The sequence below is a fragment of the Scyliorhinus torazame genome, chromosome 1, assembly GCF_047496885.1.
Source record: "Scyliorhinus torazame isolate Kashiwa2021f chromosome 1, sScyTor2.1, whole genome shotgun sequence".
NCBI classification, from domain to species: Eukaryota; Metazoa; Chordata; class Chondrichthyes; order Carcharhiniformes; family Scyliorhinidae; genus Scyliorhinus; species Scyliorhinus torazame.
In genome coordinates, this window is record NC_092707.1 from 365,572,751 (window position 1) to 365,589,460 (window position 16,710).

General features: G+C 48.8%; 1 protein-coding gene across 1 annotated transcript in view; it reads left to right on the top strand.

Moving 5' to 3' along the window:
• Positions 1–15,318: 15,318 nt before the first annotated feature.
• The window catches only part of msh6 (mutS homolog 6 (E. coli)), a 28,935-nt gene continuing 27,543 nt past the window's right edge, over positions 15,319–16,710 (top strand). The window contains exons 1-2 of the mRNA XM_072511163.1: positions 15,319–15,621; positions 16,194–16,396. Coding sequence (XP_072367264.1) covers positions 15,326–15,621; positions 16,194–16,396 — 499 coding nt within the window. The 5' untranslated portion in view covers positions 15,319–15,325. The remainder of the gene's footprint in view (positions 15,622–16,193; positions 16,397–16,710) is intronic.

Sequence of the window (16,710 nt, forward strand, 5' to 3'; positions counted from 1 at the left end):
ATTGAATTCTTTGAGGAGGTGACCAAGCATGTGGATGAAGGTAAAGCAGTGGATGTAGTGTACATGGATTTTAGTAAGGCATTTGATAAGGTTCCCCATGGTAGGCTTCTGCAGAAAGTAAGGAGGCATGGGATAGTGGGAAATTTGGTCAGTTGGATAATGAACTGGCTAACCAATAGAAGTCAGAGAGTGGTGGTGGATGGCAAATATTCAGCCTGGATCCCAGTTACCAGTGGCGTACCGCAGGGATCAGTTCTGGGTCCTCTGCTCTTTGTGATTTTCATTAATGACTTGGATGAGGGAGTTGAAGGATGGGTCAGTAAATTTGCAGACGATACGAAGATTGATGGAGTTCTGGATAGTGAGGTGGGCTGTTGTCGGCTGCAAAGAGACATAGATAGGATGCAGAGCTGGGCTGAGAAGTGGCAGATGGAGTTTAACCCTGAAAAGTGTGAGGTTGTCCATTTTGGAAGGACAAATATGAATGCGGAATACAGGGTTAACAGTAGAGTTCTTGGCAATGTGGAGGAGCAGAGAGATCTTGGGGTCTATGTTCATACATCTTTGAAAGTTGCCACTCAAGTGGATAGAGCTGTGAAGAAGGCCTATGGTGTGCTAGCGTTCATTAACAGAGGGATTGATTTTAAGAGCCGTGAGGTGATGATGCAGCTGTACAAAACTTTGGTAAGGCCACATTTGGAGTACTGTGTACAGTTCTGGTCGCCTCATTTTAGGAAGGATGTGGAAGCTTTGGAAAAGGTGCAAAGGAGATTTACCAGGATGTTGCCTGGAATGGAGAGTAGATCTTACGAGGAAAGGTTGAGGGTGCTAGGCCTTTTCTCATTAGAACGGAGAAGGATGAGGGGCGACTTGATAGAGGTTTATAAGATGATCAGGGGAATAGATAGAGTAGACAGTCAGAGACTTTTTCCCAGGGTGGAACAAACCATTACAAGGGGACATAAATTTCAGGTGAATGGTGGAAGATATAGGGGGGATGTCAGAGGTAGGTTCTTTACCCAGAGAGTAGTGGGGGCATGGAATGCACTGCCTGTGGAAGTAGTTGAGTCGGAAACATTAAGCAGCTATTGGATAGGTACATGGATTACGGTAAAATGATATAGTGTAGATTTATTTGTTCTTAAGGGCAGCACGGTAGCATTGTGGATAGCACAATTGCTTCACAGCTCCAGGGTCCCAGGTTCGATTCCGGCTTGGGTCACTGTCTGTGCGGAGTCTGCACATCCTCCCCGTGTGTGCGTGGGTTTCCTCCGGGTGCTCCGGTTTCCTCCCACAGTCCAAAGATGTGCAGGTTAGGTGGATTGGCCATGATAAATTGCCCTTAGTGTCCAAAATTGCCCGAAGTGTTGGGTGGAGGTGTTGACCTTGGGTAGGGTGCTCTTTCCAAGAGCCGGTGCAGACTCAATGGGCCGAATGGCCTCCTTCTGCATTGTAAATTCAATGATAATCTATGATTAATCTAGGACAAAGGTTCGGCACAACATCGTGGGCCGAAGGGCCTGTTCTGTGCTGTATTTTTCTATGTTCTATTCTCTCAACCCTAGACCCCCTAAACTGCTGACCATCCAACTTGCTGTCCTGACCTTGTGCTTGATGACATTGTAATTGGTTCAGGCACCTTGTAAAGCACAAGAGCATTGAGCTGACAAATATTAAAGCAAAGGGCCTCAAGGCAACAATGCAGGTACAGCAGAGAAAGTTGCAATTATAGCAAGGAGGCCTTGTGAATTCCATTAAACTGGGCAGCTGGTTGAGCGGCCAGACAGCATTGTAACTCCCTCAGCTGGGCTGAGGGTATTTATGACTAGGCTGGCGTGGAAAATATACACAACACATGTGGTGGAGGAGGGAACTCTCTCAAAATTTAAGAAGCATATAGATACTTGAAACACCACAGCTTACAAGGCTACAGACCGAGTGCTGGAAAATGGGATTAGAATAGATAGGTGCTTGATGGCCGGCGCAGACAGGGTGGGCCGAAGGACCTCTTTTTGTGCTCTACTCTAATTCAAATGAAGTGAACATATCATACAATCACACTTCACACACAAAGCATGTGAACACAAATGTCTCAGACACAGTTACGACATGCTCACATTTTCTGGGTGGCAAACTGCAAAAGCCTGGGAAAGGCATGAAAATCAAATAAGGAAGCACATTACCAACTCTCCACCACTCAAAGTCACTCCTAGAAGTTATATATGGCACATCACTCCTCTCCTCAAGTTCATGTGGTGGTGTTCCCGTATGATTGTTACCCTTGTCCTTCTAGGTGGTCGAGGTCGCAGGTGGATTCCATTAGGAGATAAATACCAGCATTACATCACACAAATACTTCCAATTTGTATGTGAGCAATGCTGGGTATGTTCCTGGCACCTGACCTCTCTTTCAGCCACTCTCTGATCCTGCAATCCTCTGCATTAAGAAATTGCTTTTAAACTCTCCCCCCACTTTCTTTGTACCGGATGACAATTTAACATTGATAACCCCTTACCACCGATTGCCCAAGCATAGGAAATGACATTTCCCTATTCACCACATCAAAACGTTTCACAAATCCGATTAGCTTTCACTTCTCCAGTGGAAATAGTTCCAGTTTTCCTGCAGCTCCAATAACTCACGTTTCCCATCCATGATGTAACTCTGGTGAATCAACACTTTATATTCCAGATGACTTTAATTTCTCTTCTGTGATGTGGCATCCAAAACAGCACAGTATTGGACCTGGGACCTAACCATTGCTTTCTACAAAATTATGATGAACTCTTTCACCTTATGTGCATATTTATATACCCCAAGTCCTTGCCACTGTTGGGTTTGCACTCGCCCGCTTCTATCCTTACCTATTCAATCATAGCCAGAAAATCACTGACATTGACTTCTCTTCCAACTCCTAGATTGTTATCTCTAGTGTCCATCAAAAATGTACCTTTGGTCCCTTACTATTTCTCACCTACATGCAGCTCATCAGAGACATCATATGAAAACACAATGTGAGTTTCCATCGTGTACATTGATGACACCCATCTCTACCTCACCCCCACCTCTCTGCGCCCCTCCAGTGTCCTGAAATTGACAGATATCCAGTACTGTATCAGAAGAACGGTCTCTCCAATGTTTAGTTAGAGGAAATATCTTCATTCTCTTCAGTCTCCGCCATAAGTTCCATTCCCTATCTCCAGACCTCATTCCTCTCCCTGACAACAGTCTGAGGCTTAGCTAGACTGATCATAACCTTGACACTGAGATCAGCTTCTGGCCCCAAGTTTACACCATTGTTAAGACTGTATACCTCCACTTGTGTAACATTGTTTGACTCCACCCTGCCTCAGCTCATTTGCTGTGGAAGTAGCTCTCCAACTTTCAGAGTCTTCAAGAGTAGTTAGCATCTTTTTAAAAAAATTATTTTAAAATAAATTTAGAGTACCCAATTCATTTTTTCCAATTAAGGGGCAATTTAGCGTGTCCAATCCACCTACCCTGTACATCTTTTGGGTTGTGGGGGCGAAACCCACGCAAACACGGGGAGAATGTGCAAACTCCACACGGACAGGGACCCAGAGCCGGGATCGAACCTGCAACCACGGCGCCGTGAGGCTGCAGTGCTAACCACTGAGCCACCGTGCTGCCCGAATAATAGTTAGCATCTTTTTAAAAAATAAATTTAGTGTACCCAATTCATTTTTTTCCAATTAAGGGGCAGTTTAGCGTGGCCAATCCACCTACCTTGCACATCTTTGGGTTGTGGGGGCGAAACCCTCGCAAACACGGGGAGAATGTGCAAACTCCACACGGACAGTGACCCAGAGCCGGGATCGAACCTGGGACCTCGACGCCGTGAGGCAGCAGGGCTAACCCACTGCGCCACTGTGCTGCCCCCGTAGTTAGCATCTTGGTGTTGTTCTCAAATCTTGTACCTGCTCTCCTCCCTAAGCTGTTGATGTATTTCCTCCTTTGTCTCCCTCGTTCTCTGATATCCTCAGTTTTACCAGTAACTTTCAGATGTTTCCTGGTTTCTCTTTCCAAAGTACTGGCCAAGCAATTGCAATTGTCTCTTGGTGATCATTTGTAAAAGTTCTTCTTGTGTGGCTGCTTTCAGCAAAGCTTCCTCATTAATTGTGCATTGCCCTACTAATCCTCGATATGGAGATGCCGGCGTTGGACTGGGGTGGGCACAGTAAGAAGTCTTACAACACCAGGTTAAAGTCCAACAGGTTTATTTGGAATCACTAGCTTTCGGAGCTCCTTCATCGGGTGAGTGAAGAGGTAGGTTACACAAACACATATATAGACAAAGCCAATGATGCAAGATGATACTTTGAATGTGAGTCTTTGCAGGTATTTAAGTCTTTCAAGGTCCAGATGGTGCAACTGGAGAGAGGGATATCAGGCTAAAGAGGTGTGAATTGTCTCAAGCCAGGACAGTTGGTAGGATTTCGCAAGCCCAGGCCAGATGGTGGGTTAAATGTAGTGAGACATGAATCCAAGGTCCCGGTTGAGGCCGCACTAATCCTCATCACCTGTCTCAGAAACCATCTCTGTTCCCTTTCATTTATCTTCCATTATCTTCTTATATTTCAACTTTCACATTATTTTGTAATGCTGACCAGAAGTAGCATTTTAGTCATCTGGAGCCATGTAAAATGGCCACCTGCAAAAGACCATGGGAATTGTGGTCAACTTGGGACACAGACAGGTACACAGCCTCTGTGTATTGTGCAAAGAAACCAGACTTGGCTGAAACTTGTATCCATTAAGAGTCGATCACCATTTCCCCTAGGGCAATAGAGTTTGAATCAAGGAGTTACAACAGCAGCAGACTAACCAGCGCCACCCCCGCCTTATTTGGAAAGGCCTACGTGCTTGGGACAATGATAGCTGGGACCCGCCCAGCTATCCAGGTATCCACCCCCTAATTGGCTGAGATCGATGAGGGTGATTGAAAACCCAATCGATCCATTAGACCTGGAATAAGGACCACCAAAAGGCGCGAAAGAGACGAAGGATAAAAAGTCCTTCGCACTAGAGATCGATCTCTTTTGGGACCGGCCTGTGCGCGACCAACCGCAGCCGAACAGCCAAGTTCAAGGACCCGTGACCATTCCTGAAGGACGAGCCCAGCTGAGACGAACCCAACAACTTCCAACCGACCACGTGGACCCGGAAAAAGGCCTTATCTCGCACAGTGCCGGTCACTCGAAGTTAAGTAAAGGTCATCTTAGTCATTAGGTGTAGTTTAGTATGGAGCCGCGTGTATTATTGCATAGAGATACAAGTCTTGTGTTATTAATAAACAGTGTTTTTGAGCTAACATACTGGTTGCGTGGTCAGTAGAAGAAACAGCTTGTGGTTCACATAAAGGGTAAGAAAAGGCAACACATCTCACTTTGCTTTCCAAAGAGATGCTCTTAATTCTAAAGATGTTTGACATTTATGTGAAGGTTTGTTTTGCAGTGGTATGTGTTTCCTGATGTCTCGATCACTTTTGCCATCAGATGTTGTTAGGCTACCCAGAAAAGAAGAATAAATATCACTTGTTTTATTTCTTTCGATTCCACTGTTATTTTACATCTAGTAATCAATTTCTTTGGCATTACCATGAGTACTGTTTTGCAGCAGTTTTATGATAATCCATATTGTTTAGTGTTTGCTTCAATTTTGTCGCAGATTCTTCGTAGAGTTTCCTCTGTGTCTGCCATAATTGTAATGTTACCTCTAGACTTGATTATTCAAACACACTCCTGACTCATGTTCTGCCTTCTGTACACTTAAAATCATCCAAAGCTCTGCTGCCTGTGTCTTGGCTCACACCAAGTCCTGTTCACGTATCAGCCCTGTACGTTGAGCATCGTTGGCTCCTGAATAAGGAATGCCTTGATTTTAAATTTTCAGCTATGCTTTCAAATGTCTTCACGGCCTCGCTCTCCCTAGCTCTGCTGTCTCCATCAAAAGGCCACATGGGCGTTGACCTGGCAGACGAATCCCGCTGGGTCACATGGAGTGTTGACTGCCCTGGCGAGAGCGTCGGCAATGATTAGGTCTTTGCCCGGGGTGTATACCAGCTGGAATTCGTATCGCCGGAGTTTGAACAGAATACGCTGAGGTGAGGTGTCATGTCGTTCAAGTCTTTCTGTATTATATTGACCAGCGGGCGATGGTCGGCCTCGACGGTAAATTGGGGAAGGCCGTACACATAATCATGAAACTTGACGACACCGGTCAACAGGCCGAGGCACTCCTTTTCTATCTGCGCGTAGCGCTGTTCCGTGGGGGTCATGGCGCATGACGCATATGCAACGGGGGCCCATGATGAGGCCTTATCGCGTTGCAGGAGCACTGCCCCAATGCCAGATTGGCTGGCATCGGTCGAACCTTTTGTCTCTTTCACTGGATCAAAAAAGGCCAATACCTGGGCCGTGGTAAGTTTGGTTTTGAGTTCTCTCCATTCGCGCTCGTGGGCAGGAAACCATTGGAAGTCTGTCGTCTTCCTGACCAGGTTCCTGAGAGCCGTGGCATGAGAGATGAGGTTAGGGATGAACTTCCCTAGGAAGTTGACCATGCCCAGAAATCGGAGGACCGCCTTCTTGTCCTCTGGCGTTTTCATGGCTGTGATAGCAGCCACCTTGTCCGCATCCGGCCGCACACCCAGCTGGGAGATGTGGTCCCCTAGGAACTTGAGTTCCGTCTGACCAAAGGAGCATTTGGCTCTGTTGAGGCGTAGGCCCTGCTCCCGTATGCGTTTGAACACGTGCTGGAGGTGACTGACATGCTCCTGCGGGTGGTGGACCAAATGATTATGTCGTTGACATAGACACGAACACCTTCAATCCTTCCATCATTTGTTCCATGATCCTGTGGAACACTTCTGAAGCCGATATGATCCCAAACAGCATCCTGTTGTAACAATATCTGCCAAAGGGAGTGTAAATGTGCAAAGTTTCCTGCTGGATTTGTCGAGCTGGATTTGCCAGAATCCTTTTGAGGCATCAAGTTTGGTGAAGAGCTTGGCATGAGCCATCTCGTATGTGATATCTTCACGCTTGGGAATTGGATAATGCTCCCTCATGGTATTGCGATTCAGATCCTTGGGATCAATGCAAATTCTCAGCTCGCCGGAAGGCTTTTTTACGCACACCATGGAACTGACCCAGTCGGTTGGTTCCGTAACTCTTGAGATCACTCCTTGGTCTTGGAGGTCCTGCAGCTGCTGCGTGAGGCGGTCCTTGAGGGGTGCTGGGACTCTGCGAGCTGCATGCACCACAGGCGTGGCGTTCTGTTTGAGTAGGATCTTGTAAGTATATGGGAGTGCGCCCATGCCTTCGAAGACTTTGCGGTGCTGGTCGATGATGGCGTCGAGTTGCGCCCTGAAGTCAGCGTCCTGGAAGGCAGGTGTGTCATCAGGAGAGAGAGAGTGAACTCTTTGAACGAGGTTCAACAGCTTGCACGCCTGTGCGCCAAGCAGGGAGTCCTTCGAGGAGCCCACAATCTCGAAAGGAAGGATGGCTTTCCGTGACTTGTGCGTCACTTCAAGTTGGCACGAGCCGGTAGCAGGAATGATGTTGCCATTATAATCCAATAGCTGGCAGGCTGACGGAAGGATGTCTGGTTTGACACGAAGGCTTTGGAAAGCAGACCACGCCATGAGATTGGCGGAGGCACCAGTGTCCAGGCGGAATCGTATTTGGGACCGGTTGACCGTCAGGGTGGCACACCACTCATCGTCTGGATCGATGCTGTATACCGACAGCAGATGGTGTCTTTGCTTCGGGGACAGCCTGTTTTTCGTTACGACACCGACTCAAAAAGGCGCCTTCGGGTCCTCGGTGTCACTGCTGTGTGGGAGGTCCGCATCGGACTCGGTGACCGTGGGTTGAATTGCCCGAACATTCCTGCGAGGTTGGCTGAAGCGATGGGAGTTTTCAGGCTGAGCTGCTCGACAGCAGGCAGCATAGTGGCCAAGTCTTCCCCATCGTAGACATTGTCGAGATTTTGCGGGGCATTGCTGCTTTAAATGGGCGGAGCCACAGTTGCTGCACGTTGTGACGTCAGCACGTTCGCTGCGCCACCGCGCATGCGCGGTGCGGCCGTGCATGGTGCGCGCCTGCGCATTACGTTCCTCAACGTCGCCGTCCCCTCGTTTGGTGTGTACAAGCACGGGAGTCCGCGAAAAGCACGTGAAATGGCCGCCTTCATCCAGGCTGAGGCCCTGGAGGTGCTGAATCACTTGGATCCGTTCCGCCTCATGGGGACCTTGCCGCGCCGTTTCAGCCGCTTGTATACGGGAATACCGACTCGTGGCATTTTCATGTAAGACACAGGTCTCGATGGCGGTCGCTAGGGTGAGTTGCTTTACTTTGAGGAGCTGAACAGGGGGCCGACTGAACACCGAAAATGATCTCGTCGCGTATCATGGAGTCGGAGGTGGGCCCGTAGCTGCAAGATTGCGCAAGGATGCGGAGGTGGGTGAGAAAGGTTTGGAAAGGTTCATCCTTACCCTGCAAATGCTGCTGGAACACGTAGCGTTCGAAACTTTCATTCACCTCTACTTTGCAGTGAGTGTCAAACTTGAGGAGAACCGTCTTGAACTTTGTCTTATCTTCATCATCTGCGAAGGTGAGAGGGTTGAAAATGTGGATGGCATGGTGTCATCCACACACCGTATGTCTTCTTAACAACCCTCTCAACCTGGGTGGAAACTTAGATCTAGGACAAACAGAGTTATTATCTCTGGGTTGTTACCCATGCCACGTGATAGCGAGACGAGGAATAGGGAGAGAGAGGAGTTGAACACGTGGCTACAGGGATGGTGCAGGAGGGAGGGTTTCAGATTTCTGGATAATTGGGGCTCATTCTGGGGTCGGTGAGACCTCTACAAACGGGATGGTCTACACCTGGACCAGAGGGGTTCCAATATCCTGGGGGAGAAATTTGCTAATGCTCTTCGGGAGGGTTTAAACTAGTTTAGCAGGGGCTTGGGAACCTGAATTGTAGCTCCAGTATACAGGAGGTTGAGAGTAGTGAGGTCATGAGTAAGGTTTCAAAGTTGCAGGAGTGTACCGGCAGGCAGGAAGGTGGTTTAAAGTGTGTTTTTTTCAATGCCAGGGGCATACGGAATAAGGTGGGTGAACTTGCGGCATGGGTTGGTACCTGGGACTTCGATGTTGTGGCCATTTCGGAGACATAGATAGAGCGGGGACAGGAATGGTTGTTGCAGGTGTCGGGGTTTAGATATTTCAGTAAGCTCAGGGAAGGTGGTAAAAGAGGGGGAGGGGTGGTATTGTTAGTCAAGGACAGTATTACGGTGGCAGGAAGGACGTTTGATGAGGACTCGTGTAATGAGGTAGTATGGGCTGAGGTTAGAAACAGGAAAGGAGAGGTCACCCTGTTAGGGGTTTTCTATAGGCCTCCGAAAAGTTCCAGAGATGTAGAGGAAAGGATTGCAAAGATGATTCTGGATAGGAGCGAAAGCAACAGGGTAGTTGTTATGGGGGACTTTAACTTTCCAAATATTGACTGGAAACGTTATAGTTCAAGTATTTTAGATGGGTCCATTTTTGTCCAATGTGTGCAGGAGGGATTCCTGACACAGTATGTAGGGCTGGTTTAGCACACTAGGGGCTGGTTTAGCACACTGGGCTAAATCGCTGGCTTTTAAAGCAGACCAAGGCAGGCCAGCAGCACGGTTCGATTCCCGTACCAGCCTCCCTGAACAGGCGACGGAATGTGGCGACTAGGGGCTTTTCACAGTAACTTCATTTGAAGCCTACTTGTGACAATAAGCGATTTTCATTTTCAGATAGGCCAACGAGAGGAGAGGCCATATTGGATTTGGTACTGGGTAATGAACCAGGACAGGTGTTAGATTTGGAGGTAGGTGAGCACTTTGGTGATAGTGACCGCAATTCAATTACATTTACTTTAGTGATGGAAAGGGATAGGTATATACCGCAGGGCAAGAGTTATAGCTGGGGGAAGGGCAATTATGATGCGATGAGGCAAGACTTAGGATGCATCGGATGGAGAGGAAAACTGCAGGGGATGGGCACAATGGAAATGTGGAGCTTGTTCAAGGAACAGCTACTACGTGTCCTTGATAAGTATGTACCTGTCAGGCAGGGAGGAAGTGGTCGAGCAAGGGAACCGTGGTTTACTGAAGCAGTCAAAACACTTGTCAAGAGGAAGAAGGAGGCTTATGTCAAGATGAGACATGAAGGTTCAGTTAGGGCGCTCAAGAGTTACAAGTTAGCTAGCAAGGACCTAAAGAGAGAGCTAAGAAGAGCTAGGAGGGGACCTGAGAAGTCTTTGGCAGGTAGGATCAAGGATAACCCTAAAGCTTTCTATAGATATGTCAGGAATAAACGAATGACTAGGGTAAGAGTAGGGCCAGTCAAGGACAGTAGTGGGAAGTTGTGCTTGGAGTCCGAGGAGATAGGAGAGGTGCTAAATGAATATTTTTCATGAGTATTCACACAGGAAAAAGACAATGTTGTCGAGGAGAATACTGAGATTCAGGCTACTAGACTAAAAGGGCTGGAGGTTCATAAGGAGGAGGTGTTAGCAATTCTGGAAAGTGTGAAAATAGATAAGTCCCCTGGGCCGGATGGGATTTATCCTAGGATTCTCTGGGAAGCTAGGGAGGAGATTGCTGAGCCTTTGGCTTTGATCTTTAAGTCATCTTTGTCTACAGGAATAGTGCTAGAAGACTGGAGGATAGCAAATGTTGTCCCCTTGTTCAAGAAGGGGAGTAGAGACAACCCTGGTAACTATAGACCAGTGAGCCTTACTTTTGTTGTGGGCAAAATCTTGGAAAGGTTTATAAGAGATAGGATGTATGATCATCTGGAAAGGAATCATTTGATTAGAGATAGTCAACACGGTTTTGTGAAGGGTAGGTCGTGCCTCACAAACCTTATTGAGTTCTTTGAGAAGGTGACCAAACAGGTGGATGAGGGTAAAGCAGTTGTTGTGGTGTATATGGATTTCAGTAAAGCGTTTGATAAGGTTCCCCACGGTAGGCTACTGCAGAAAATACGGAGGCATGGGATTCAGAGTGATTTAGCAGTTTGGATCAGAAATTGGATAGCTGGAAGAAGACAAAGGGTGGTGGTTGATGGGAAATGTTCAGAATGGAGTCCAGTTACTAGTGGTATACCACAAGGATCTGTTTTGGGGCCACTGCTGTTTGTCATTTTTATAAATGACCTGGTGGAGGGCGTAGAAGGATGGATGAGTAAATTTGCAGATGACACTAAAGTCGGTGGAGTTATGGACAGTGCGGAAGGATGTTACAAGTTACAGAGGGACATAGGTAAGCTGCAGCGCTGGGCTGAGAGGTGGCAAATGGAGTTTAATGCAGAAAAGTGTGAGGTGATTCATTTTGGAAGGAATAACAGGAAGACAGAGTACTTGGCTAATGGTAAGATTCTTGGCAGTGTGGATGAGCAGAGAGATCTCGGTGTCCATGTACATAGATCCCTGAAAGTTGCCACCCAGGTTGAGAGGGTTGTTAAGAAGGCGTACGGTGGGACTTCCGGTGACGGCGGGAGGCGGCCGCACAATGGAGAGCCCCGTTGGGAACGGCAATTTCGGGGCTTTAAGCCCCGTCCCAGGGTCCGCGGAGGCGGCAGAAGAAGGGAGAAGGCACGGAGGAGGCACTGAGAAGACACAGGAGGGAAAAAACCCCAAAGTAAAATGTCGAGGGTGAGCAAAAAAACGGCCGAAAAAAAAACAGCTGGAGGTCCGTCGGGGAGTGGAAAGGTCACCGCGGGGTCAGCAGGAAAAATGGAGGCTGGAGCACCAGGGAAGGCCGCACTGCTTACGGCTGAAGAAATAACTAAGGTGATGGCTGCGGAATTTGAAAAGCAGTTGGCGCAGATTGCGAAATGCATGGAGACGGTGAGGAAGGAGATGAGTGAGGTCTTGAGTGTGCTGGTGGAGGAGGCGGTTTCCCCGGTGAGGACGGAGGTGGCGAGCGCAGTGGCGGAGGTGCGAGAGCAAGGGGAGGCGCTGAAGGAAGTGGAGGAGACGTTATTGCAGCACGGTGATCAACTTGCCTCGATGGGGAAAGAGATGCGGAAGGTGATGGATACTAACAAGGATCTGCGAGGAAAAATGGAAGACCTGGAAAATAGATCCAGGCGACAGAACTTGAGGATTGTGAGGCTGCCCGAAGGAGTTGAAGGATCAAAGCCGACTGAGTATTTTGCCGCGATGCTGGCGAAACTACTGGGGGAGGGGGAGGACCCCTCCCGATATGAACTGGATCGGGCTCATTGGTCGTGGAGGCCTGTACCAAAGGCGAGTGAGCCGCCAAGGGCAGTGACTCTGTGCTTCCGTAGGTACAGGGTGAAGGAGAAGGTCCTGAGCTGGGCCAAGCAGAAGCGGGTGGTGCAGTGGGCTGGAGCTGGTATACGTGTATACCAGGACTTTACGGTGGAGCTGGCAAGGAGGCGGGCTGCCTTCAACCGGGTGAAGAGGGCACTGTACATTAGCAAGGTGCGGTGCGGCATTGTATATCCAGCGAAGCTGAGGGTGACTTACAAGCTTAGGGACTTTTATTTTGGAATGGCGGAAGCAGCGGAGGAGTTTGCGAAAGCAGAAGGACTGTGGCAGAACTGACAAATTGAGGAATGGCCATGTGCCGATGTAACCTCATGACTGTATTTTCTTCTTTTTTGTATCACTGTGCGCGGGTGTAGAGATTAAAGGAGCCAAGGTGGTATATATTTGGACAAGGGAAGGGACGGACTTTCACTCAAAATGAGAGTTCTTTGGGGTGTAGGTGGATAGGTGGGGTTTGTGTGCTAAAAGGGGATCTTTGGGCTTTCTTGGGGCCGGGCAAGTGGGAAAGGGACCCGGGCGGGGGCCTCCACGCTGCCCGTTTTGTGCCGGCCAGTGAACGGGAGTGAGGTGGGGGGAGGGGCTGCGGCCATCGGAGCCTGGCAGAACAGGGTCCGAGTGGTCTAGCCGGGGTGGAAAGTTGGGGGGGAAGGAACCGAGGGTAGGGGGAGGAGTTTTACAAGAGGCAGTGGACGGGAGGAGCTGGAGACCTGGGGGTGGGAGCTGTGTAAGATTAAGGATGACTACGGGTAATCCCTGATTTATTTTTGTCATTTGTTTATGTAAACATGCGGGTTGAGGTTTGGGGGTTGGTGGGTAGATGGGATCGTTGTTGTTATTATGGGGACTGATATATCTTGCTGATTATTGTTTATTGTTGATGGATGTAAATGTGGGAGAAAATGTGAAAATGGAGGAGAATAAACATTTTTTTTAAAAAAAAGAAGAAGGCGTACGGTGTGTTAGCTTTTATTGGTAGAGGGATTGAGTTTCGGAACCATGAGGTCATGTTGCAGCTGTACAAAACTCTGGTGCGGCCGCATTTGGAGTATCGCGTGCAATTCTGGTCGCCGCATTATAGGAACGATGTGGAAGCATTGGAAAGGGTGCAGAGGAGATTTACCAGAATGTTGCCTGGTATGGAGGGAAGATCTTATGCGGAAGGGCTGAGGGACTTGAGGCTGTTTTCGTTAGAGAGAAGAAGGTTAAGAGGTGACTTAATTGAGGCATACAAGATGATCAGAGAATTGGATAGGGTGGACAGTGAGAGCCTTTTTCCTCAGATGGTGATGTCTAGCACGAGGGGACATAGCTTTAAATCGAGGGGAGATAGATATAAGACAGATGTCAGAGGTAGGTTCTTTACTCAGAGAATAGTAAGGGCGTGGAATGCCCTGCCTGCATCTGTAGTGGACTCGCCAACACTAAGGGCATTCAAATGGTCATTGGATAGACATATGGATGATTAGGGAATAGTGTAGATGGGCTTTAAAGTGGTTTCACAGGTCGGCGCAACATCGAGGGCCGGAGGGCCTGTACTGTGCTGTAATCATAGAATTTACAGTGCAGAAGGAGGCCACTCAGCCCATCGAGTCTGCACCGGCTCCTGGAAAGAGCACCCTACCCAAGGCCAACACCGCCACCCTATCCCCATAACCCAGAAACCCCAACCAACACTAAGGGCAATTTTGGACACTAAGGGCAATTTTATCATGGCCAATCCACCTAACCTGCACATCTTTGGACTGTGGGAGGAAACCGGAGCACCCGGAGGAAACCCACGTACACACGGGGAGGATGTGCAGACTCCGCACAGACAGTGACCCAAGCTGGAATCGAACCTGGGACCCTGGAGCTGTGAAGCAATTGTGCTACCCACCATGCTACCGTGCTGCCCCGATGTTCTATGTTCTATGGTCCCCGGCCGTGGAGAGGAGGAGAGCAGTCTTTCAGTCTTTCAGGTGTCCGAGGCGCCCTCCCTGTCCGTGGCTTCAAGGAAGAGCTGGAAGCGGTTTGAAAATCTTCCAGTTGGCCCCGAGGTTGCCGGCGATGCGGAGCGGTGGTGGCGGGCTGATGTTGTCCATGTTGCAGGATGATGGAATGCTGGCGGAAGGCAGATCACTTGCAGGTGGGTCTAAGAAGTGCTAGTATCCCACCACTCCTGGTATCATGATGTGTTGGGTGTTCTGGATCACATACAGGTCACCAACACTTGAAATAGTGGAACACTATTTTATTGAATCATTAACTTTTTAAACATACTTAATACAATACTAACTTTAACTAAAGACCTCTGCCTTGTCCTAACCAGTCGATGCACTCAGCACATGGTGAATGTCTGTGTTGCAGGCTGTGAGCTCTGTCCTCCTAGCTAGCTGCAACTCGAATGAGCGGGAACTCTGATGCTCCCTGTCTTTATAGTGCGTGTGCTCTCACTGGTGATTGGCTGCGGTGTTGTGTATGTTGATTGGTCCCACTGTGTGTCTATCAGTGTGTGTCTGCACCATGATATACTGGTGTATATTATGACAGTTAGCACTGTTGCCCCACGGCACCGAGGTCTCAGGTTCGATCCCGGCTCTGGGTCACTGTCCGTGTGGAGTTTGCACCTTCTCCCCGTGTTTGCGTGGGTTCCGCTCCCACAGCTCAAAGATGTGCAGGTGTAGGTGGACTGGCCACGCTAAATTGTCTCCTAATTGGAAAAAACGAATTGGGTACTCTAAATTTATATTTAAAAAATAATATCTGTATCACATATACAACATAGAATGTATACAGCTATGTTCCAGTGTCCCTTGGAACAGCTTGGAAAATGACTGCAGCCAATGAGGCTGTACTTTAGCATTAGGCACTGTTACCTTCCTTGGGATTGGAGGAGCGCCCAGGGGGCGGGACCAGACCCTGGCGGGAACGGGGAGCTGAGCGGCTATTGGTTGACGCAACATTGGGCATTCCTTCCTGTGGATGCCCGGGTTCCATTTTCCCGCCAGCGCCAAAGCCGGGCCGGCGGGAGGCAGCATGTCCCGGCAGAGAACCCTCTTCAGCTTCTTCACCAAGTCGCCGCCGCTCAGCGCCTCCAAGGCCAAAGCCGGCACTGAAGCCGACGTGCCGCCTGCTAAAAAGGCCAACGCTTCCCCCCGGGAGAACGAGAGCGGGGCCCGGCCGCCCAAGAGGCCCCAAGCTGCCGCACGCAGCCCGTTCTCCAGCGGGGGGGAGGGGAAGGTGAAGGTGGGCAAGACCGGGAGGAGCCCCGCGCTGAGGTGAGGGCCGGGGTTAACCGGCTCAGTGTTAATCCCGGGGAGAGGGAGGGAGGCAGTGGGTGGTTTACACTCTCACCTGGGTCTGAGCTTCCTCTTCACCCACATTCCCAAAATCTCTCGTGCTGCTACTCCCAATGCCCAGCAACTGGTGAGGGAAAAATAACTGGGGTCAACTTCCTTCCCTTTGGAGGGTTTTAATTTGGCATTTTGGGGGAGGAAGCAAAAAAAAACCTTTTTTTAAAAAAAAAAATGGTGTGGGGGGGATACCTAGTGGATCTTTCCAGAAAGTTTTGCACAACTTAGCTGATCAGTTTGAAATATCGTCTGCTTTGAGAACCTGGAGGGTGTTCAGGTTGCTGCTGTACCCCCCCCCCCCCCCCCAACCCCCCAACCTGTCTGGTGTATGAAATGTTAATTGGAGATCATTGCAGATGCTGCAGCTTCAGGCAATCGTGAGCTTGTTCACAAGAGCCTTGTACAGGACGAAAGCATTGGTAAAAGCAAACCCTCTGCAAAATAGTTTGAAATGCTGAGGTAATTGTCTCCTGCTCTGCCATTCTGTTTCCCTGCAGTCCGGCTTGCGAATTTACTCCGGGAGATCTAGTGTGGGCCAAACTGGAAGGATATCCGTGGTGGCCCAGTCTGGTTTATAATCACCCCACTGCTGATGAGTACCTCCGGGGGAAAGGGAAGTCACTTCGCATGCATGTCCAGTTCTTTGATGATCCGCCGACAAGAGGCTGGGTAAATGTGAAGTACATCAAGGTGTACACTGGTAAGGGGTCAGAATATTAAATTCAAATTCCTGTACCAGCTTTAACTTGTACCTAAATGCGATGGACCAGGTCACCCCATAGAGAAAATAACTAGTAACTCACCTGGCTGAGTATAGCACCAACAACAGCAAGTGATGATCCTTGGAAATTAGTAGCTCAGCCTTTTGTGTATTTGCTATCTCCTCCCTTAGCCATCGCAGATAAAAAAAATTATTGAATTATACTAACAGAAATTCAGTTTAAGTCGGTGGTACTTGGACTGGCTGCGAACATATGTCAAAACTCTGAAATCACTTCCTGTGGTCCAAGAAAT